Source organism: Labeo rohita, chromosome 12 (assembly GCF_022985175.1).
Source record: "Labeo rohita strain BAU-BD-2019 chromosome 12, IGBB_LRoh.1.0, whole genome shotgun sequence".
Taxonomy (NCBI): Eukaryota; Metazoa; Chordata; class Actinopteri; order Cypriniformes; family Cyprinidae; genus Labeo; species Labeo rohita.
The window spans coordinates 12387750-12410877 of record NC_066880.1 but is presented as its reverse complement, the minus strand read 5'-3'; the positions used below and the strand labels follow the sequence as shown (position 1 = coordinate 12410877).

The following is a 23128-nucleotide window of genomic DNA, read 5'->3' as shown; positions in this document are numbered from 1 at the left end:
TTTCGATTGAAGTTTTGCTGAAAAATAGAAGACAAATTCATATAGCCAACATTTGTTTACACAAAGAAGACGAATATTATAGATACTAGTTTCAGCGCAAAGGTCAGACATCGCTCAAGCAGCCCACCCATGCCTCCCACGCTAGATCATCATCAATATTCAGATGAGAAACACACACATACACACACACACACATCCTCCTACTCATTTTTTTTTTTTTTTTTTTACATTTTCTTATTTTTGCACATTACAGCTCTCCAGATGCTCAACAAAAACAGTTTTGATACTTCAAGAGCTATTATTTTACTTTTTTAATGTACACACACACAGAGGTCTTTAATTGCACAAACATACAGTTGGTTTGGACAGTTGGTTTCAGCATTTACAATAAGATAGATAGATAGACAGATAGACATAGATAGATAGATAGATAGATAGATAGATAGATAGATAGATAGATAGATAGATAGATAGATAGATACAACCACACAGAGACAGGACATGGAGGTGACACTACTTGTTTCATTTCATATTTCTTAATAGGAAGATGTTCACACATTTAGAGAACAGTCTTAAAGGTGATGCATTCATAAGCCGTTTCATAAGATTCATTTTGTAGATTATGTGTGTGTGTGTGTGTGTGTGAGAGAGAGCAAGTATGTGTGGAGGTGAGAAAAAAAGTGTCACACATCATCTAAATCTGCTGTAAATACCTCTTTGATAGATTGTGTCTATCAAATGAGGATGACACTTGGACAGTCAAGTTGTTGCTCAGGCGGCGATAATGATGGAGGAGAAAGATAACTCATTACTGCTGAGCACCATGGCTGCTTGAGCCTGACTATGGATGCTCAGGAGCCCAGAGGGCCAAATGAAGGACACAATGAGCACAACGGTAAGACTATCTAATGCTCTGGCTCACTGGCCAGCAACAGAAGACAACTTAGCAGCAAGCTGGTCTGTGGTTTCTTTCAACCTGTGGTCTACGAATACAAATTAAGGATGAGCATCCAATACTTTGACTATATTGAGGTTAGTTTGTTTTTTTTGGTATTAGGTTTAGTCTCAGTATAAATGGATACAAGGCAAGATTGCTGCTGGTTCTCTCTTGATCAGCTAACACAGATTTCTTTGGGTTATATGGTAATGTGTGTGTGTGTGGGACTGAGAAAGAGGCAGAGAGCTAAGTCCTTTACTAACTGAGAGAGAAAATTGACTAGATGTGACCTTGCACCAGACCGCTTTGGTGGGGGATGACTCATTTAACTCATCTTATTAAAATGCAGCATACTTCTTTATTAGTTTTAGTCTTGTGTTTATGACCCTCTTTGTGCTTTTTTTTTAGCATTTAGTCATTATTGCCATTTGCAGTTAATCAAAATGGGCAGAATATTAGTGACGTAACATAGTCAAAATGGTAGTTGACCTTAAAAGCTTTTTTTTTTTTTTTGCAGTGAGTGGTTTTTTACTTTAATGTAATTTAAGTTACTCATCATGGTGTTGACTTGAAAAGTGCAAATTAATGTTGTTTACACTACTTATACGATATACTTGTGGTTGTGAAATTCATGTGAATGCGTGCATGTTAAAAATGCCGGTGGTCACAAGTCCCCTCTGAAGTGTAAAACTGAAATGTCTTTTCTGATATATCTAACACCATCTCAAAAACTATGAGTGTTTTTATAATAAAGCACCAAAGGTTTTTGTAAATTTGCTCTGTGTAAAATCAGATAAAGTGCGTCTGATGACATGGTTTCTGTTTCTGTACATCTAAGTTAGCTGCCATGTTTTACCATAAAACGTACTTTTTGATGATTATCATAAATGTGGGAGAATTATTTGATTATTGTGCATTTGAATTACGCATCGTTTGAGTAACCTAGATAACATCAAAACACTATCTGATCAAATTTTTGTTACAAATAAATTTGTCATTCAGTCATTAGGGCAATATACACCACGCTGATTTATCGTGTTATTGATAATGAAAGACTGCTTAATATATGACTAGCAAGCAAGTGGACGTTAGATATTGATTACGAGTTAAAGTTATTTCATTACAGCATGAGTGCTGAGAAAGAATTGCAGAGCTGTGTAGGAAATCACTTGCCAATTTTTGTGATGACTGAGGCTTTTTAGAAATTTGGTTGCTATGGTGAGTGACTGCAGAGTCAGATGATTTGAAACTACACTGTTTTCTTCTCGGCGCCAGTCATGCGTTATGTTCTCACTGGTGGAGCAACACATCGCAGTTAAATAGTGTTAGCAACTGTGTCATGAACATAATTGTCAACCATTGTTATGTGCTGAAGCATATCACCTTATTATTGCTTTTATATGCTATACAGCTAAGTACTAAGGAAATGGTGCTGATATTGTCATTGTCAGTTATACAGTAATGTGTTAACATGCTAAATGTTACTGCTGTGTAGATGAAGTGCAATTCTGTCTTAGTTGATTAGCAGACAGTAATAGCATGATGTTAATTACACCTGGCACATAGTTTTGTGAATCTAGAAACAGAAATTTTGCATAGAAAAAATATGACAGTGATGACTAAGACTTAATTTAACCACTTGAATACAGATGTCTATAGGACTAAAACCCTTCTCATCCTCATTTTCTCCTGCTTTCTCTACAGAGTAAATCTGGCTTTGGCCTATACTGAACTGACAGAGGAATTGGGCAAGTTACAGGCTTTGACCTCGAAACAGACTGAAATATTGAGGAAAGCCTCACAGGAGCCAGCAAGCCCAGGTACGAGGACAATAATCTCCTATATGTATTATATTACACTTTACAGACTCATGAACATACACCATAGACCAATTTAGAGTGGACGTCACAGTTATGTCATTTGAAGCTGCTCACGCATTGTGGTAGCAGAAAAACACATAACAAGTGGAGTAAAATGGGTAAAATCCATGGAATAAGAGAAAAAAAATGTGTTTTTGTGCCTTTGGATGTCAGAATTGGAATGCAAATAATTTTTAATATGTTGACATTTGGTTAAATGCAGACGTTTAAATGGACAGACTATGGATGAAACCTGCTCTGAGTACTCTACTTTTAAAGCATAAATTTGATTTAAGCAATAAGTCTACATAATATTCACATATGCATGTGACATTATATTAGCCCTACTGTTAAAAACCTATTACATTTTACATTTACCTATTTAAATCTCAGTATTCTGACTTTTTTTCTCCCAAATGCAAGTTTATGTCCTGTATTTGGGACTTTATAACTCAACAATTGCGAGTTTGTCAATTCTTATTTTTTTAAGTTATATTTTTGGGCTTTTTTGTACCTTCAATGGACAGGACAATAGAGAGATGACAGGAAAGTACTGGGCAGAGAGAGGTGAGCAAGATCGGCAAAGGACGTCGAGACAGGATTCAAACTTGGGTCGCTGCGAGCACAGTTGTGCTGTATGTCGACGCACTAACCACAAGGCTATTGGCGTTGACGTTTATCAATTCTTATAAAGAAAAAATGCCAGAAGTGTGCGATATAAACTTATGATTTTGAGGCAAGGGGAAAAAAAGAGAATGGCAGTTCTGAGTGAATCAGAATTGTGAGATATAATCTCGGAACTGCGAGAATAAAGTCTGAATTTTGAAATCCAAATTCAAATGTTTTGTGTATTCAAATGTATTCATTTATTCCATGGCTTCCATAGACTTCTACTTGAAAACTAGGCTCCGCCCACAAAAAAAAAAAAGTCATCACTGTTTGCAAACACCACAAGTCCTTTGGTATGAATTGGAGGGTCAACTACCAGTGCCCATCCATACTTATGCTAATACTTTCTGCCATGTAGTGTAATGAAGACCCGGTTTAGGTAATAATTGTATTTTCATACTTTAATGAAAACCAATTTGTCAAACTCATCAAAATTCAGCACAGTGATTGTGTAAACAAGCACTTTTTTTAGCACTGCAGGCTTGTTTGCTGTCTTGTTAAATTCCACCAGGAATATTTTTGCTGACATGTTCTGATCACCTCTCTCGTCGAGTGCCTCTTAAGAGTTTGAGAACATAAACAGCTCGCCCTTATCTTTTTAGCACCTCTGCTCTCAACCACACAACTCGTTTGATATAGGAAACCAGACCAAAAAGCAGAAGCGGAGATGGAGGGGAAAAAAACCCTACTGATTCATAGATAGAAGGACTGATTTCTCTAAATAGCTGATCGCAATCTCACGATTGCAGGAAGTTCAGTATATGCACGTTAACTTATTAGTGAGAGACAAATGCATCTTTAGTACAGGATCTTGTGTGCCCGTTACCAGTCAGAAAGTTGTGTAGCAGTAGCCTACCACAGGTGCTGGGGTAAATGCACAGGAAAACAATATGAAAATATCTCACAGAGGAAATGTAAGGGGAAAGAGGAAGTCATTACAGACGTCTATCTGTCCATTAGGGACTGTGCTTTTCAAACCGCCTTTTAAGATATTCTTCCGGTAATAAAATGAACCATGCATCCTTCAATGAAACCAAATATTCAAACATTTTATATTTGAATATAGTCATAAAACTTTTACAGAAACTACATGTCATTGACCATGTTCTTTTATGACCAACTCATACCTTTTGTGCAAATGTGTTTGCATTTTTTGGTTGCTGGCTGGATTTTGAGATGTAAAGGAGGAAAAAATGGAGGCGAGGCAAAGTTTAAGCGGACTAAATGAGGGAAAAGTCCAGCATACATCACCAGAGAGAAGTCTGTTGTTGACCAGTAGTTTGAGTTATGATATTTTGATTATATATGAGCAACATGACACTCTTAGCCGTGCGATATGGCTGTATATCAGCACGGCTGTGATTTGGCTGTAGGTAATCACACCATGCCAATATACAGCCATATCGTACGGCTAAGAGTGTGATATTGCATTTATACAACAGTTTGATGGCATGAGTGTGAAAATACGTAAGAAACGACAACAACAGCCTTCATAAAAGTTGCTAGACAATTCAGTCAAAAGTACAAAGGATATACAGCGTTAAATTTACATGAAATATAATGTGATTTGCTCTGGAACAATAATAATGATTAATAAGATCAATGACCGCACATTAGATTTACCTAAAATGACTTAAATCTCATGTTTAACCATAGAGACATCAGACCCAGTGGCAAATTTCAGAAGAATTGGCCGAGGTAAGGCTGCTCTCGGCAGGTTCATGAAAGCTGAATGGACACTGATGCCCTGGAGCTCACATGTCTGAAAACATTAAAGCAAATTGTAAAATAGATATTATCTTTATTAAAAACTGCATATTTTAAGCCTAAACAAATAAATTCTCACCTAAAAAAAACTCTTAAAACTCTGTTACACAAAAACAGCATTATTTATAAAATTTTAGTGGATTTGGGCGTCCGCCATGACACTCGCTGTTTGAAATACAAACAGATATAAACAGTGAAATGGTTGGAGTTCTGCTATCACTAGAATATCACACTCCTGTCAGCCAATCACATTCGAGGACCAGAAAGAACTGTTGTAAACATGATTAATAAATGAGGTTGACTTTAAAGAGGCAAATCATCATTTTGTTGACAAGATCAACACTGATCTCAAGCATTTATTCAGTGTGTTTGTTTGTCTCATGTCTTATATTCATTCTGCAAAACTTGTTTTTTCACTTTTTCCAATGTCCCGTGTTTATCTTCTAGTTCAGCGCCACTCTCCTGTCCCTCACCAGAGGCATTCACCTGTCCCGCAGCGCCATTCCCCAATCCAACAGCGCCATTCCCCCATCCAACAGCGTCATTCGCCTGTTCCCCAGCAGCGCTCCCCTGTGCTCCAGCGTCTCTCTCCGGACATGCACCGTCGCTCACCTCTGCCTGAGATCAGTGATGGCCCAGCATCCTATTCCTGCAGGCCCACTTCCCACCACCTTAGGGCCAGTTTCCAAGGAAGACGCAGCTACTCTGAAGTAGCCGATCCGTCGGCTTATCAACGGCCCCCGCGGTTCACTCTGGACCCTGTGTCCACCCTGCCGAAACCTCGACCTTATGTCGACAGCTACCACAAGCAGCAGCAGCAACAGCAGCAGCAGCAACAGCAACAGCAACATGGAGGAAGCCAGCACATGTTAGTTCAAAGACAGGGTTCTCAGTCCGGGGTTGGAGGCGACGGGGGATTGGCTGAACCTCCACGGCTGTCCAGGGAGCTGTCTTTCCACCACTCGGATGTGTCCCACTTGCATTTCGAGCCTCAGCCCAGCCCAGCACCTCTGCATTCATCCCCACAGCCTCCACAGTCCTCCGAGGATGAGGAGGAATGGTCCTGCCCTCATCCCATCAGTCCTCCGCGGACACTGGGGGTGTCGAGCCCCTCATCGAGCTCCAGAGGCCCCGCCTCTTGTTCTGCTTTCCCCATTCCTTCTCGTCCCAGCACCCTAAGCTGTCACCCACCTGGATACCTGCACGCAGAGCACGCCCAGTCTTGGCCATCCATCAATGTGAGTAGCAAATCACATGAGCTACTGTGAGCTACCGAACAAGCTACATCAGAAAAGCCATCTACAGTTGAGGTCAAAAGTTTACATGCACCTAGCAGATTCTGCAAAATGTTAAAATGCTAAATAAGAGGGATCATACAAAATGCGTGTTATTTTTTATTTAGTACTGACCTTAATAAGATATTTCACATAAAAGACATTTACATATAGTCCACATGAGACAATAATAGCTGAATTTGCTGGAAACTGCAGTGAATTGTATAAATAAATATGTTTCTAGAGTTGTAGGTAGTATGTAGGTAGAGGCGCATTTTTCCAATGAAGTGTGTCATTTCTGCACCATTTGTGTCACCAAACAGAATTACAAATTAATGTTGGATTCCTCCAAAGCAGCATTCAAAATTAAAGTAAAATCGTTTTTAACTAAAAAAAATTAAATAGTGGCTTGACAAAGCCATGTCTTAATGTTTAAAAGTACCTAAGTTTGAAATGTCACCTAAATTTGCAAGAAGTATAATATAAGGGTGCATGAAGATCTACTTCCAATTCAACTTCCTGTAGAATTTCTCCCGTTCAATTTAAAAGAGAATCTATGACTTAAAAGGGAGATTCCTAATGCACAACCGCGGTCTGTTATTGTTTGTAACCCTGCCCCCAATCTCACACCATTGGTTGCGCCACCGTTGCTGTCTCTGGCTGCTCTAACAAACAGAAACATTTTGAAAGCACCATGGAGACACAGTGTTTTCAGAGAATTCTTACTTACAGCTGTGGCAAACAAGCTGAGAAAGAAGATTATTTTTAGACTTTAAAATGTTGATTTTAAACATTACGCCTGTCAAACATATCACTGTGGCCTTTACAGCTGTGGATGGAGACGGAGGAGGAGGGTGACGTCAGGAGCTGCCCGCTGTGCCAGCTAATCTTCCCTGTTGGTTACCCTGATGATGCCTTGATCAAGCACATTGACTCGCACCTGGAGAACAGCAAGATCTGACACCCACAGCCACGCCATGACCTTCTGTTGTTCCACAGTTACATTTATTCTTTGCTACCGGTATTTTTAGCCGGGGGCCTTCAGACAGAATGTAGGCAATGCACCTGTGGCCAGTCTCACGATTTGATAAGTGAAACAGAGATCTGTGATTACCTACAAAACTCATGTGTCATGAATAGCTTATATCTCTATATATCGCTTCTTTTCAAAACAAATTTCTTGAATGGTAACTTTCTATTTTAAACACTGTTTATTAGCAATCACACACACTAAACCAAACTGACTGAGCGTATTTCAATATTAAGGCTCTCATTTCAGCTTTTAACTACAGTTCCCATGATTATTTGCATTATTTACACTTGTGGTCACAGAATGTGCTTTGTGGCCATTTTTGGAGAACTGAGTAGTATATAAGAGGGAATATTACATGGCCAACGGTTGCATCATTTGAATTTCAGCACTTTATATAAGCACTTAATATCCAGTTTACCTTTATTGATATTACTAACACTGAGGCAAAAAAGTAAATCCTTATAGATATAATTTATTTTTTAATACTCCAGGGTCTTACCCTTAAATATATCTTTGTTTGGCAGGACTTCCCTTTAAAACTGGATTCTTTGTAACTATCTGTAATTATTTACAATCACAATTTTTTGTTTGTCTTCCGGGGTGTTTGGCTGTACAAAAAGGGAAGTTTTTTTCTTAAAGATAAAATATTCTTTACAAATGTCCTCTCATAATACACATGACGATTGCAGCTCTGTGCACAGTCTTAACCAACCACTGACAAAACACCAGTTGCTGTTGTTTCTCAAGACAGTAATACTGTGATTTCCATAGTACACTTAGACAACGGATGGTTTTTGATGTATATATTGCTTTAACTAAAATATATTTGTTCTTCTGATCACATCACAGAGCTCAATCTGTTTTATCAGTTCAAACTTTTTTAATGTACTGTAAATGTATACCTGTATCTAAAGCCAATTATATGTATTAACCTGTAAATTCAGCTATATAATATAGATATGCATTTTTCAAGCTTGGATAAGAGCAAATGGTTTGCTAAAGATGAAAAGAAAACTACTGGAACTGCTAATTCATGTTTTGTATTGCTGTGATCCAAACGATACAGCACCCAGTTGAGTGTTTAATTAGCTAAGTGTTACTATTCCCTATTCTTCCAGGTGTACCTTATGCTATATGTGATAAAGTCTTCTTTCTTGCTACTTTCCCTGATTCTGCAGACTTTGTGAAAACGAGAGCACTGGATCTGCTACTAACCCAAATACAGAGGAACTAAAATGGGAAAGTAGCACAAAGAAGTCATCGCTGGTGCACATGTGCAAAATTACAAAGCCAAATATAGCAAAGTGCAAAATAAGAAGCTGTACACTGTCTATGAAATAACTGGGTGGAGGTTTTATTCAATTGGTAATTGCTACAATTCTGGAAAATATCATCCCAGGTGTTGTAAATATATAAATCGTCTGTGATGTCACAATTCAGCATACAATGAAATACTAAAAAACAAGTGTGGATAAACTGAAATGCCATCAATACAGCCAAAGACACAGCCTGCTTGTTTTCCATTTCTTTTCACATGATGACCAAGTACCATTTAAGAATATTACACTGAGAGAAACATTTTAATGAATAGCGTGCAGATGTGGAAAGATGCAGGTAGGTGTAAAGACAACCATTTTTGCATACATATATATATATAACTTGTCTTGCACCTTTGTCCACAAATGAAACTTTAGCCACTATTCACAAAGGTTCGCTCAGGAGTTATTTAAAGAGCTACTGCTGTTATCTTGCTCCTCAAGACAGTGTTTTTTCTCACGCAAAGGCAAATTAGTAAGCTGAATGCTTTTCTGGATGCTCTAAGTATATGGTCTCTCTTTTGCCCTGTAGTTTGGTGTGTGATTTCTTTGTGATATTCTTAAATAACTCAGGGGATAAAACTTTGTGAATATGGCTCCTCGACCATACACAACTAACCTCCACTGGGACAATGTGAGAACTCGCCAAATCTATTGAAGAACCAAGAGGACACTAACGGGGTAGAGATATTTTGTGATACCAACGTGGTACTTTAAAGAAAGAAAAACTGGAAAAAAAGTATTGAAAATGAATGCATATTGTGTCAAAAACTATTCTGTAAATATTATGAAATAAACTGGAACATGCACTGATTTGGTGTCTGTTTATCTGATTAGGTGAATGTGGCTAAAATGATCCTTTTTTATGATCAGTCAGCTCCAAGAAGAAATACAAACATGCTAAATGAATCTCCTCAAAACTCTAAATTGTGAATATCAAACTGCATTGGAGTAATTCATTTTCACAAATGCATAGAGCACACACAATTCAGTGAGTTTGCTTTAAAATGCATGTTGCTTGGTTTCATATTTGTTAGTGCAATGACATGCAAACATTTTAATGTGTGGCATAAGGGAATATATGTATTTTGATGCATAATAAATACTATTTTTGTCAAATTTTATGAATAATAAATATGTTATAATTGAAGATTAGAACAACGTATATGCATTAACATTTTTTACATTTGATTTGATTTGACCAAAAGTATTTTTATATGGTGATCTCTTATAATAGATATCTTAGAAAGAATTTCTCTTTCTTCTTTTAATTCATTGAACTGATAGCAACAATAGAGATGGTTTTGTCAAAGTGCCGTTTTAAAACTCATCTGTTTTCCTCTAATTCCCCCACCCCACTTCCGACCCTTTGTGTCATTTCTCTGTCACATGCATACACTCAGTGAGAGATGCACTTCTCTCAAGTTCACAGGATGGCCCGCCCATCCGCTCAAAACCACAACTCTCCGTGAAGAGCTTAGTACTCTCTCTTTCTCTCTTTTCTTTCTCCTTCTCTCGCTCTCTCTCTCTTTCTCTCTCCTTCCTTTTCTTACTTGACAGACTCACAAACACACATCACATAAGCAAATGCCTCTACCTCAAACATTTTAGCAGATATGGGTCAAACATAGGTTTTAGGGATATTAGGTACAACTAAAGCATAAGAGAAAATCAAAGCCAAGTTGATTTATGAATTATAATTAATCTGAATTTACACTCTTAAAAATAAAGGTTCCAAAAAGGGTGTTTTTGCACCAGTGCCATAGAAGAACCATTTTGAACCTTTCAGTGAGCAATTCCTAAAGAACTTTGAAGAACATTTTAAAATCTAAAGAACCTTTTTCAACTATAAGGAACCTTTGTTGCATTTGAACGGTTCCATGGATGTTTAACATTCTTAGAACCATTGATGCCAATAAAGAACCTTTATTTTTAAGAATGTATAGTCTAACTTTATATTAGGTGGTCTTAAATACCATGTACTTACATCAAAAAATAAGTACAATGTAATTAATGTGTTCATATTGTATTGCAAAACACTTTTGCTGCTATTGAGGTGGGATGTGGGTAAGGTTAGGGACAGGTTTGGTGGTATGGGTCGGTTTAAGGATAGGTTAAGTCGTAAGGGATGGATCAACAATGTAATTATAAATGCAATTACAAAAATTATTTACAGATGTAATTACATGCAGGGTTTTTTATACAAGTGCAACTTAAAAACATGTATGTGCACAATAAGTGCATTTTCTTAAATAATTAATTTAAATGTAAGTGCGTAGTAGTTAAGGCCACCTAATATAAAGTGAGACCGAATTTATAAATTATTATTTATTAATTATATTAATTATTTTAATTATATTTATTTAATTTTATGAATTAATTTTAAACATTACAATAAGTGCAAACCAAATTTTTTTTACTGCTTTTCAGGAAGTTAATAAGACTGTCCTAAAAGTAAAAACGTTGTGCCAGTATTTATTCCTGAATCTATAATATTCAGCTGTTGAGAACAGTGGAAGAAATATATCAGCTAACAATTTCCCAAAAAAGTGTTCATAGCCATTGTTCATCTTTTGTCTAAAGTTCCTGAGAAAATAAGATAGAAACAACCTGATGGACCATGATAAGAGGTTAGCGTTAGTGGTTAACACAAATAATTCTTTTCTGACGTGTTGCTGCTGTCATCTTCACACTTTTGTTGAGGTCTCGAAAGTAAACAGTTGGATTATTCCAAAAACATTTCGTGAAGGCGGATCGGCTTGTACATGTATTAGTATCACCATGGATTAAAAAAAAAATAAGCATAAGCACACACTACTCAGTAGGTGCTTTCTGAATATTTTATTCCATAACCATTGGCATAAACAGTGAGGTGGCCCATGCCTTAGCTGCTGTGAAGACTTTCCACAAGATGTTGGAAAACGGTTGAGGTGATTTGCTCCTTTTTAGATACGAAAGCATGAATGAGGTTCTTGAGCGTCACATTTCATTTCAAATGTGTTCTCTAGTGTTCACATTTCACTCTTAAAAACAAAGGTGCTTCACGTTGCCATAGAAGAATCTTTTTTGTCTAAATGGTTTCATAGAGAACTTAATATCTGAAGAACCTTTCTGTTTCACAAAAGGTTCTTTGTGGCAAAAGGTTCTTCAGATATTAAAAAGGTAAGAAGAGGTAGTTCTTTAAAGAACCTTTGACTGGTATATTTTCCAGGTATACTGTCATGTTGGAACAGGAAAGGAGCACTAAAAAGTCTGCTGCATGACTGCTAGTAATGGGTGGAGGTGAAATAGCCTAACCAGTTACTTAAAAGAGGGTTTGTTTCATTACACTCTTAAAAATAAAGGTGCTTCATGATGCCATTTGTCTAAATCGTTCCATAAAAAAACGTTGCCATTGAGTTTGGCCTGACAACCCTGTTCAAAAATAATCTGAAAATGTGTCTACCTGTTTCCTTAAAACCATGAAGTTTAATTAGCCAAACAGTTTAAGTTAGCAACATACACTCTTAAAAATAAAGGTTCTTTATTGGCATTGATGGTTTAGTGAGGAACCTTCAATGAAGAAACATCCATGGAACCTTTCAAATACAGAAAAGGTTCTACATAGCTGAAAAATGTTCTAAAATGTTCTTCAAAATGGTTCTAAGAACTGTTCACTGGAAGGTTCATTGGGGAACCAAAGATGGTTGTTCCACGGCATCACTGCAAAAAACTATTTGGAACCTTTATTTTAAAGAGTGTAATATGCTTCTGTATCCCTGTGTATCCCACATTTTCCACTAGATGGCCAGGAAGATCACAAGAACAAGCTCTTTTACTATTCATGTGCAACACTGGCAACATTCAGTGTAGAGAATAACAAATAGATAGATAGATAGATAGATAGATAGATAGATAGATAGATAGATAGATAGATAGATAGATAGATAGCCATTAAACAAAGACTTATCATTTACATTTAAACAATTAAAATTAAAAATATTTATGAACCACAAAACAATTAATTAAACACCAAAACTGTAAACGGTACCAGAAACATTCTATTGGCCAGTACATACTGCATTTAATAAATTGTTTACAAAACATATGTGACTTGACCCAACTAGTTAACCTTTATGATATAGGTGTTTCCTAAACATCCTTAACCATATAGCTCAGAAAAAGTGTAAATGACAACAAGCTGCTTTCTAATTAATATTTAGGACTTAATATAATATGCACTGAAAATATTGCCTGGTTTTATCATTACCATCACAAACACACATGGCCCACCGACAAACAATAATGCATTGGATTTCCCCTGTAAGTGCCTATATTTCCTGCATGTGAAACAAAATGAGTTTGATAGCATGCTAGAGGATCAAACAGAGCAGGGATTAAACAGCGGGAAGCAGAAGTGAATCTGTTGCAATCTGTGCAATGAGCCAATCAGAGCAGAGCAAGGCATTGACACAGAGCATGAGGCTGTGACCTGCATTTGAACTGCTGACCTGTGTAACTCACTCCTATTGATAACGGGACACGCACTACCACACTTACAACATAACGCTTCAGCAAGCACAGCGAGGCCTTGGGCGAGAGGGACAGAGAGGGGCAAGAGGGGGGAAATGGGAAAGGGCAACAGGATAGTGTTTGTCAGGATGTAAGTTTATTTTGTAGTGTTTTACACTGAAATCTCTGGTCCAGTGACAGAGAAATGAGACGTGTGTGGTAAGAAATGTAAGCAAAAGGATAAAGGAAAAGATAATGTGTACCATTGATGACAAGTCATCTGTTATTGATAAGTGAGTCAATTATTTTCAGGATGTTATTCATCCATGACTGATGTTCCCTTGACCTCAATTACACAATTAAACACAGCAGCGATTGTTTTTGGCCATTTCCTGATTTGCTCAAAATGAATGATGCAATATATTCTGTGTACAGCTTGTTTTACATTTAATCATGCACTGCAAGATGCTTTTGTTTTGTTTTTCAAAATACTTAACGTCATTTTGTTTCTCATGTAAATACTGAGAGATCTGAACCGGAAAACAATACAAAAACACAGAATGAGAAAATCACTGTTTGCAGCATTACATATTTTAAAGCCGGAAACGTTGCACAATGCACTTGTATGAAAGAAAACTTCTCATGCTCAAACCTCTGCCCAAGTGACCCCATTTTTCTGGCAACAATATGACCTCATCAAAGGGATTTTATATTGCAGTACGCGTGCCTCTTATTTGCAAAATCCGCAAAACACACAACAAGAAACAACATCCTATTACATTAGCGTGTCAACTGCTCAATTTCTTGATCTAAATTGTTGGTTTCTAAAACAGATTAGAGGTCTAGTCAACAGATGAAATCAATATCTCTTGAAACCATAGTGTTTTCATTAGGCTTTGCGGTGACACCTTGCAAGCTCTGTGGTTTTTGCATAAACCCCCTTTCCTTGTAGAGAAGAGCTAGTGTGACCATGAGTTTGTTTCCACTAACAGGAAGACTGACTCACAAACTAAACATTCTGAATGAATCAGCCCATTTCATATCAATTTTCTCTCATTTGAAAAACTTTTAGCAATCAGATATCAGGTGTTTTTGTAAGCTGGCTTCATTTGCTCTTGTGACGGGTGTCGCGGCGGTGTCTGTCAGGATGCATTTGAGCTCAGTTTTTTGGCGGACATGTAGCGCAACTTAGCAGCGCTCATCATTAGCTGTTGCCGCATGGCAAACGGGTGGCGCAGCCCTTTTTTTCCATGCGGCAGTATCACAGCTCCGATCTGTCACCCTTTGCTCGCCTTAATGTGTGAAAGTAAGACGTGTTGCGCCTATTAGCACTTTCTGGCAAGGCTGGCATGCTGATCTGTCCTCCCTGGGGAGTCAGGCAATATGGTGGCCCGCACTCTGGGCCTGCCAGACAGGGCGCCCACTGTCACTCCACATCAGCTTGACATCAACTGCCCAGTCAGGCGGCTATAAACACACACACACATACAAACAAACATAAAAATCAAAACAGGACTAATTTCTAAGAATTTCTAACGAAATATAGATGGGATTATATTTGTGTCTTTTATATTTCTATGTTAAAAGCATGCATCATGTTATATACCAATTTGTTTTTAACATCCAAAAAAATTTTCCCCCATTGAAAAAAAAAATCCACAAACTAAAGACGACCTGCTCCATGTAGACTAAAACAGCTGTTATTCATCTCATGTGAATGTCATTAATTATTCACCGTCATGTTGTCCCAACGCGTAAGACCTTTGTTCATCTTCAGAACACAAATTAAGATATTTTTGATGAAATCCAAAAGCTTTCCGATCCTGCATAGACAGCAACGCAACTGACACGTTCAAGGGCCAGAAAGGTAGCAAGGACATAATTTATCGGACATAGTCCATGTGACATCAGTGGTTCAACTGTAATGTTATGAAGCTACGAGAATACATTTTGTGTGCAAAGAACAGAACGTAGAACGTTCTGATGTAGAACCCGGATGCGCTGGACCTTGTTTACAAGTAGAGGAAGACACACGTTGTACATAAAACATGCTTCGCAAACAAGATTTCGAGTTCGAGAGGAAGACTTGCAAATTTTGCCCAGCCTTACGTATTCAAATACCTTTATTTGTGTTATGAAGATGAACGAAAGTCTTACAGGTTTGGAACGTCATGAAGGTGAGTAATTAATGACAGAATTTTCATTTTTGGGTGAACTGTCCCTTTCAAATTTGTATTAAAAATATGTTTAAGACCATATGCATTCAAATGAGATGAATAACAGCTATTTTAGTCTACATGGAGCAGGTCGCTTTGTGGTTTGAGATCTACTAAAAATTATTTCTACAGTTTGCGTGACAATTCCTCCACACCTCTCGTTGTCAGTTAAAATTTCTATTTTTTACATTAGAAATTTCACATATCGACGTCACAACTATCTTGTCATACTCTACATTTTAAAAATAATAATAATAAATACATAAATTCAATTAAATCAAAATATGGTGTAAATATACCATCTACTCCACTTTTGAATTTTAAAGCCATTCTCTTTGTTTGTCAGAAGGTTAATAGGACATGACATCATGCTGTGTTGCCAAGTCTGTGGTTTTCCCACGGAATAATACTTTAACACTGTTGCCATGGGTTGTTTTTCATGTCCGCAGTTTAAAGCGACCACAATAATGTAATATTTAGCCCTGGAATGCTAATTTTACCAAGGGAACCCTGCCAAAAAATGTGTATTTTACATCATGGAACACAATTTTTAATGAAGGACCCCCATCAAAATGTGATTGGTCTACTTTTGGGCTAGTTTTGAGTAGCAATTGGATGGGTTTTGTTGTGAAAACCTGGCAACCCTGATCTCATGCGAATTCCAGCTCTCGTGGCCACAAATGAAGAATTTATTACCATTACTTACTATCTTGTGGCTATTTTTCATTAATTTGTTCCTTCACTTTAGTTAAATCATGGCCATTTTTTACTAATTCACTCTGTAGTTTTAATATAGTTAAATCATGGCCATGATTTAACTAAAATGAGAGTACAAATTTATACAACATGGCCACAATTTAATAAAACTCAGCCTTGAGTTAAAGGGATAGTTCACCCAAAAAATGAAAATTCTGTCATTAATTGCTCACACTCATGTTGTTCTAAAACCATGATCAAGGCTGAGAAAGGTAGTAAGGATATTGTTAAAATAATCCATGTGACATCAGTGGTTCTTTATGAAGCTACGAGAATACTTCCGTTCCATAGATGAACAAAGGTATTTTGGGGTTTGGAATGACATGAGGGTAAATAATTAATGCCAGAATTTTCATTTCTGGGTGAACTATCCCTTTAATAATTAATGGGAACTATTTACTGCTTTTTTTCCCCAGCCTGTCATGTTATTTTTGTCATGTCATAAAAATAATACATAATACAATCGTGAACTGTTGATTTGCTTTTAGATCTTTACTCCAAATCAGACTTCATGGTGTTTGAATCAGTGGTGTGAAAAGGTTAAGTACCTGCCAGTGAGGTTAGCGACCCTGATCTCAGCATGCCAGACCTGATCGTGAACTGCTACCGAGCAGAAACACTCCACAGATCTCCTGTAACATTAGTGGAAAGGTCAAGAGTGGAGAAACGTCAAATAACATCATCTTCCAACACCATTTGACCTAACGCATCGGGAGTCACTTTAAAGGCCACAAATATTTTGCGTTCACTGACAGCGCCGCACATCCGGTTCACAGGTTTGTTTATTAATCACATCGTGGTGCACGCAGACTTGCTAAAAGTTCGAAAAATGGAGTCGGTATGTGGCGACAAAGTGACTCGCAGCTGTAAATAATCCACAATGTGCTATCTTGTTAATCTGACGTTACACTTCCTTCCAGTGATCCCCACTGGGCAGGTGAGGTATCATAGCCTGGTGGCAGGGATCGGTTCATTTTTGACCTGAAATTAATTTAAGATTAAGCGAGCTAGAGGTAGCGGGGATGAAGGGATGCTGGGAGCAGAGGCGTGAGGGGGGCAGGGCTGTCTGCCGATCTGTCACAGCTCCACGCCTGGATGCTCAAGTTCATATTAGCAGTGACGAGACAAAGGGGTGACACGTCCCAGCCTGCAGGGGCCGGTGCAGACAAATGCATACGCAAAACCTCCGCACACACACACAATCCACAAAAATCCACCTAAACATCCCTATAGGGTTGAAAGGGTCAGTTTCAGTCCATTTCAGGTTGCAATTGTGATTAATGATTCATTTGTAACGAACTGAATCAATTAAATGGACCTTTCTAGCCAAATTCATTTTTTAAATTCATTCACAGAGAAATGCAAGGTGGGTGAAGCAGCTGGGATGATGAAGGAGCAGTGAGCGCATCGCATACACATAAACGTGCTTACACGCAGATACACACATATCATAATGGTTCACAAACAGCTCGGTTGATGGATAGAGGGTGGCAGAAAGCGATGCCTGAGCATGACAAGATTGAACTTTGGGACATCTCAGCACTCGACAGCTTCAACAAGAAGAGGGCAGCAGGCGGTCACCAGGGGCATTGCTGCGGTCACCGGCGAATGACACGGTATAGGAGAGGGATCTGGAGAAGGAAAGGAGAAACAGAGGGAGGGAAGATAGGAGGCATCACAATGTCACTCTACCGCCAGGCCATGTCACTTGCAATCAGCATTGGATGTAATTTTCTGAGCAATTAGAGCACTTATATTCAGAGATCTGGCTGGCAAACAGGAGGTCCTATAGCAGCCATTCAGGCAGTAACACACACACTTAACTATCTAATCTGTTTTATTTAAGCAAATGAAACTAACTACAGATAGATAGATGGATAGATAGATCGATAGATAGATTGATAGATAGACAGACAGATAGATAGACAGATAGATAGATAGATAGATAGATAGATAGATAGATAGATAGATCAATGGATAGATCAATAGATAGATTGATCGATAGATAGATTTTCCATCTAGGCTTAATATCTGTCATATAATATTCAAATCTACCATATAACATATTTTTAGCTTAGTTTTCTTACTTATCTGTCAATCCATCATACATTTCCTTCCATTTTTCACATCCTCTTTACACACGTCTGTGTGAAATCTAATATTTTCATCTGATTTATTTCTCAACTGTCAGTCAATGACATGTATGTGAAGGCATATTATGCACTTCAGTTGAACTTATAAAACTTCAGTCTAATCTTCTTGTTTAAATGGACCTAAAGAGGTGGTGCTGGTCAGTTAATGGCGGTAAGTGTGGGTGTGATCTTTGGAAACACTGAGTAAAGGGGTGATAGATGTGTTTTTGTGGGGGTTACTGGTTCTGTTACCACAAAAGGTGGTTTTTCTCCACCTCCACACAAGTGGGGTCTCTAGAACAAGTGCAACCCCACCAGTGTGCCTTCCCCTACTTTCCACAGTTGTTTATTGACAAATGAAATTTCAAAATGACTGAATGAACAGGTGATGTTTCATCTCTGCCCCTTGCCCTTTACCCATTACGTACAATTGATCAGCCTTTGATAGGGCAACATATTACTAGTTGTTTTTTAATTCATGCAATAACTGATCAACAGCAATAACTATTAAACAATAACTTCCTAAACAATTAAATATATAGATATGTTAAATATATATATATATATATATATATATATATAGATAGATAGATAGATAGATAGATAGATATAGATATAGATATAGATATAGATATAGATATAGATATATATGACTCTGGACCACAGAACCAGTAACAAGTAGAATGGGTATATTTGTAGCAATAGCCAACAATACATCGTATGGGTCAAAATTATTGATTAAAAATCATTAGGATATTAAGTTGTTATCGTGTTCCTTAAAGATATTTTGTAAATTTCCTACTGTAAATATGATTTCAATTTTTGATTTGTATAATATGCATTGCTAAGAACTTAATTTAAACAACTTTAAAACTGATTTTCTCAGTATTCTGATTTTTTTTGCAGATTCCAGATTTTCAAATAGTTGTATCTCTGCCAAATGTCCTATCCTAACAAACCATACATCAATGGAAAGCTTATTTATTCAGTTTTCAGAAAATGTATAAATCTAAATGTAAAAAAAAATGCCCCTTATGACTGGTTTTGTGGTCCAGGGTCACATATGTTAAATATATATATATATATATATAAATGACCCTGGATCACAAAACCAGTCGTAATGGTCATTTTTTCAAAATTGAGTTTTATAAATAATAAGAAAGCTGAATAAATAAGCTTTTCATTGATGTATAGTTTGTTAGGATATAGGACAATATTTGGTCGAGATATAACTATTTAAAAATCAGGAATCTAAGGGTGCAAAAAAATCAAAATATTGAGAAAAATCACCATTAAAGTTCTTCAAATAATGTTCTTAACAATGCATATTACTAATCAAAAATTACGTTTTCATACATTTACAGTAGGAATTTTACAAAATATCTTAATGGAACATGATCTTTACTAAATTTCCTAATGGTTTTATCCATACAAGGAAAATCAATAATTTTGACCCATACAGTGTATTTTTGGCTATTGCTACAAATAAACCCCAGTGACTTAAGTGGTCCAGGGTCACATATATCTGACCCTGGATCACAGAACCAGTATTAAGTAGCACAGGTATATTTGTGGCAATAGCCAATGATACATCATATGGGTCAAAATGATAGTTGTTTCTTTTATGCCAAAAATAATTAGGATATTAAAGAAAAATCATGTTTCATGAAGATAATTGTAAATTTCCCACTGTAAATATATCAAAACTTAATTTCTGATTAGTAATATGAATTGCTAAGAACTTCATTTGGACAACTTTAAAGGCAATTTTTTCAATATTTTTTTTTTTTTTTCTTTTTTTTTTTTTTTTTTGCACCCTCAGATTCCAGATTTTCAAATAGCTGTATCTTGGCCAAATATTGTCCTATCCTAACAAACTGTACATCAGTGAAAAGCTTATTTATTCATCTTTGACCAAAGTAATTATTAAATTATTCCGCTTATACAGTTTCCAGACCTCAAATATTGTTCAGATGTTGTATATAAAGTAGGGCTGTCAGTCAATAAATCTAATTAATTACACAATGTGTCGATTAATTAATTTAATGAATCTCAAAATAAATTTGACTGTGAAAATACCCACAAAAGATTATTTAAAGCAATTTTTATTTTAAATGAGAAAGTATCAAGTAGACACTACAAATTGTAGGTTTAGAAATAAATATTTTATTTGATTCAACTTAAAATTTATTACACATTAACATTCCGGCTGCAACGGCCTAACGTATACTATGGAAGACAAAAGAAAATAATTTGAGACACATCTCAGTATCTTTTGTTCATACAATGAAACTCACTGCTAACCAAAACAGTTTTGTTACCAACAAAAATACTTTTTTTTTATGGTCCACAAATGAAAGGTTTGAAACGACATGAGGGTGAGTAAGCGATGACAGAATTTAAAATTTTTTGGATGAACTATCTCTTTAATATTTTTATTTGTATTATTTATTTATTTATTTATTTTTAATGAAATGATACTGTAAATAAGAAACTAAATCTGGCAGCAGGTGGCGGTAAATGTCTTTATGAGTCATTTATTCATTCATTCGATTCGTTCAAGCGGCTGATTCATTTAGGAATGAAGTAAATGGCTCTCTTTATAAACGGCCATTTGATTCATTGATTCACACTATTAGTTCAAAACGCAGATTCATTCAGAAACTAAACACCACTGTGTTGATCGGAGACCTGCAACAATTCTGGTATGGCTTCAAAAGTAATATGTTTTCTGCAAAATTGAGCAAAAAGACATAATATTATGTTTAAAATATAACACAAAATCAACTTCTTATTTGCTGACCTCTTGTATAAAATCACATTTAAGCTTGTAATAGATCGGGACAAAATCAGCACTCGTACCATATTTGCTCTTGCTGCCCGTATGATATCGTGTGATATGTGATATATATAAATATGAGACAAAACACATACAGGAGTTTCTGCACTGCATCATATTTGTCAGCAGTAAACTGTATGAAATATAAGAAAGAAACAAAGTATCCCTTCCGTACATAATAAAACATAATTTTGTCGCAAAAACATGGACATAATTTATTGTTTACAACATTTATTTGCTTTGTCAGTGTCATTGTGGGTTTTGGTTTCTCTGCTGTTGTAGGCTGTATCATTTGATGAAGTGACACGTAATGTGGTCAAGACCTGTCTGGAACTACTTTTGATGTCTGAAAGACAAGTATTTTTAAATGAAATATCTATTTACATTGGTCATTATGTTACTGTAATAGCATATATTTTGACTTTAACTGTCATGCTAAAAATTTTAATCATAATGAATATTGTGTTTAATTAGAAAATAACGTAAACTAGCAGCGTAAAATTCATAAAACAGAATGAGTCACATTTGGTGGTAGAGCAAGGACAGGAAGAAGTGGTATGAAATGAAACAGGAAAGACAATTAAAGTGTGCCATAAAAGAGACTGTTGGTGAAAGGTGCGAGAGTTCATAAGAAACTAGGTGATTAAAACGTCAGATTTCCTTCCTCTGAATACATGCTTCCACACCAAACCCCGCCACGTTTGTGCTTCCTGCATGCCTGATTGAGTCAGAAGACACCAGCAGGGCAGATCTGGAGATGTCTTCTGATATCAGCTGCAGTGTCTAAAGATCCCTCAGCCTCAGCCACATTCATTCAGGCTGAGACCTTCACAGAGGCTTAACATCTACTGGACCAGGGGTGTCGGACCACGTCAGCTCCTGTGTTACTGACACATGTCTTTTCAGGTCCTGGGCTCATATTCCACGCTTTATCTGGCCCGTCTACTCCTGTTGGAAGAACCCACATCACCAGCTATCCTATTGCCCGTGCCGAGAGCCACTCAGCTGGGGCAAAAGGATTTGTCACATTCAGAGTTAACACTCATATGCGCATATAAAAAGATGAAATGACAAGAACACATTAAAAGCCTCAGTCACAATCACAGATAGGGATACACAGAGAAACTAGATGCTGCTGTAGCAAAAGTGAATTGCAAACAGGAAAAAAAAAAATTTAGCCTGTTTAATTATTATTACCCGCAATTATTCAATGGAAAAAAAAAAAAAAAAAAATCTAAAAATAAATGTCTATAAATAAATATACTACAAGCCAAAGGATTTTAACAGTAAGATTTTAATGTTTTTTTTTTTTACCAAGTCTGCATTGTATTTGATCCAAAATACACCAAAAGCAGTAATATTGTGAAATAGGTTTACTATTTAAAATAACTGCTTTCTATATGAATATATTTTAAAATGTAATTTATTCCTGCGATTTCAAAGCTGAATTTTTAGCATTAAAAACTCCAGTGTCACATGAACCTTTGGAAATCATTTTAATAATAATAATAATTATTATTATTATTATTGTTGTTGTTGTTGTTGTTATTATTTAAAACACTTAAATACATTTTCAGGATTCTTTGATTAATAGAAAGATCCAAAGCATTTATACCATTCAAAAGATTGGAGTCAGTATAATTTTATAATTTGTATTTATTTATTTATAGAAGGAAATTATAGAAATTAATACTTTTATTTAGTAGGGATACTTTAAATTGATCAAAAGTTATGATAAAGACATTTATAATGTTACAAAAGATTTATATTTCAGATAAATGCTTTTTTTTTTTCATCAAATAAATCTTTTTTCAACATAATAATAATAATAATAATACA

General features: G+C 36.3%; 1 protein-coding gene across 1 annotated transcript in view; it reads left to right on the top strand.

Moving 5' to 3' along the window:
* tbkbp1 (TBK1 binding protein 1) overlaps positions 1-8911 on the top strand; it is a 55075-nt gene extending 46164 nt beyond the window's left edge. Inside the window, exons 8-10 of the mRNA XM_051124745.1 lie at positions 2642-2757; positions 5680-6470; positions 7336-8911. Coding sequence (XP_050980702.1) covers positions 2642-2757; positions 5680-6470; positions 7336-7467 — 1039 coding nt within the window. The 3' untranslated portion in view covers positions 7468-8911. The remainder of the gene's footprint in view (positions 1-2641; positions 2758-5679; positions 6471-7335) is intronic.
* The last annotated feature ends 14217 nt before the right edge of the window (positions 8912-23128 follow it).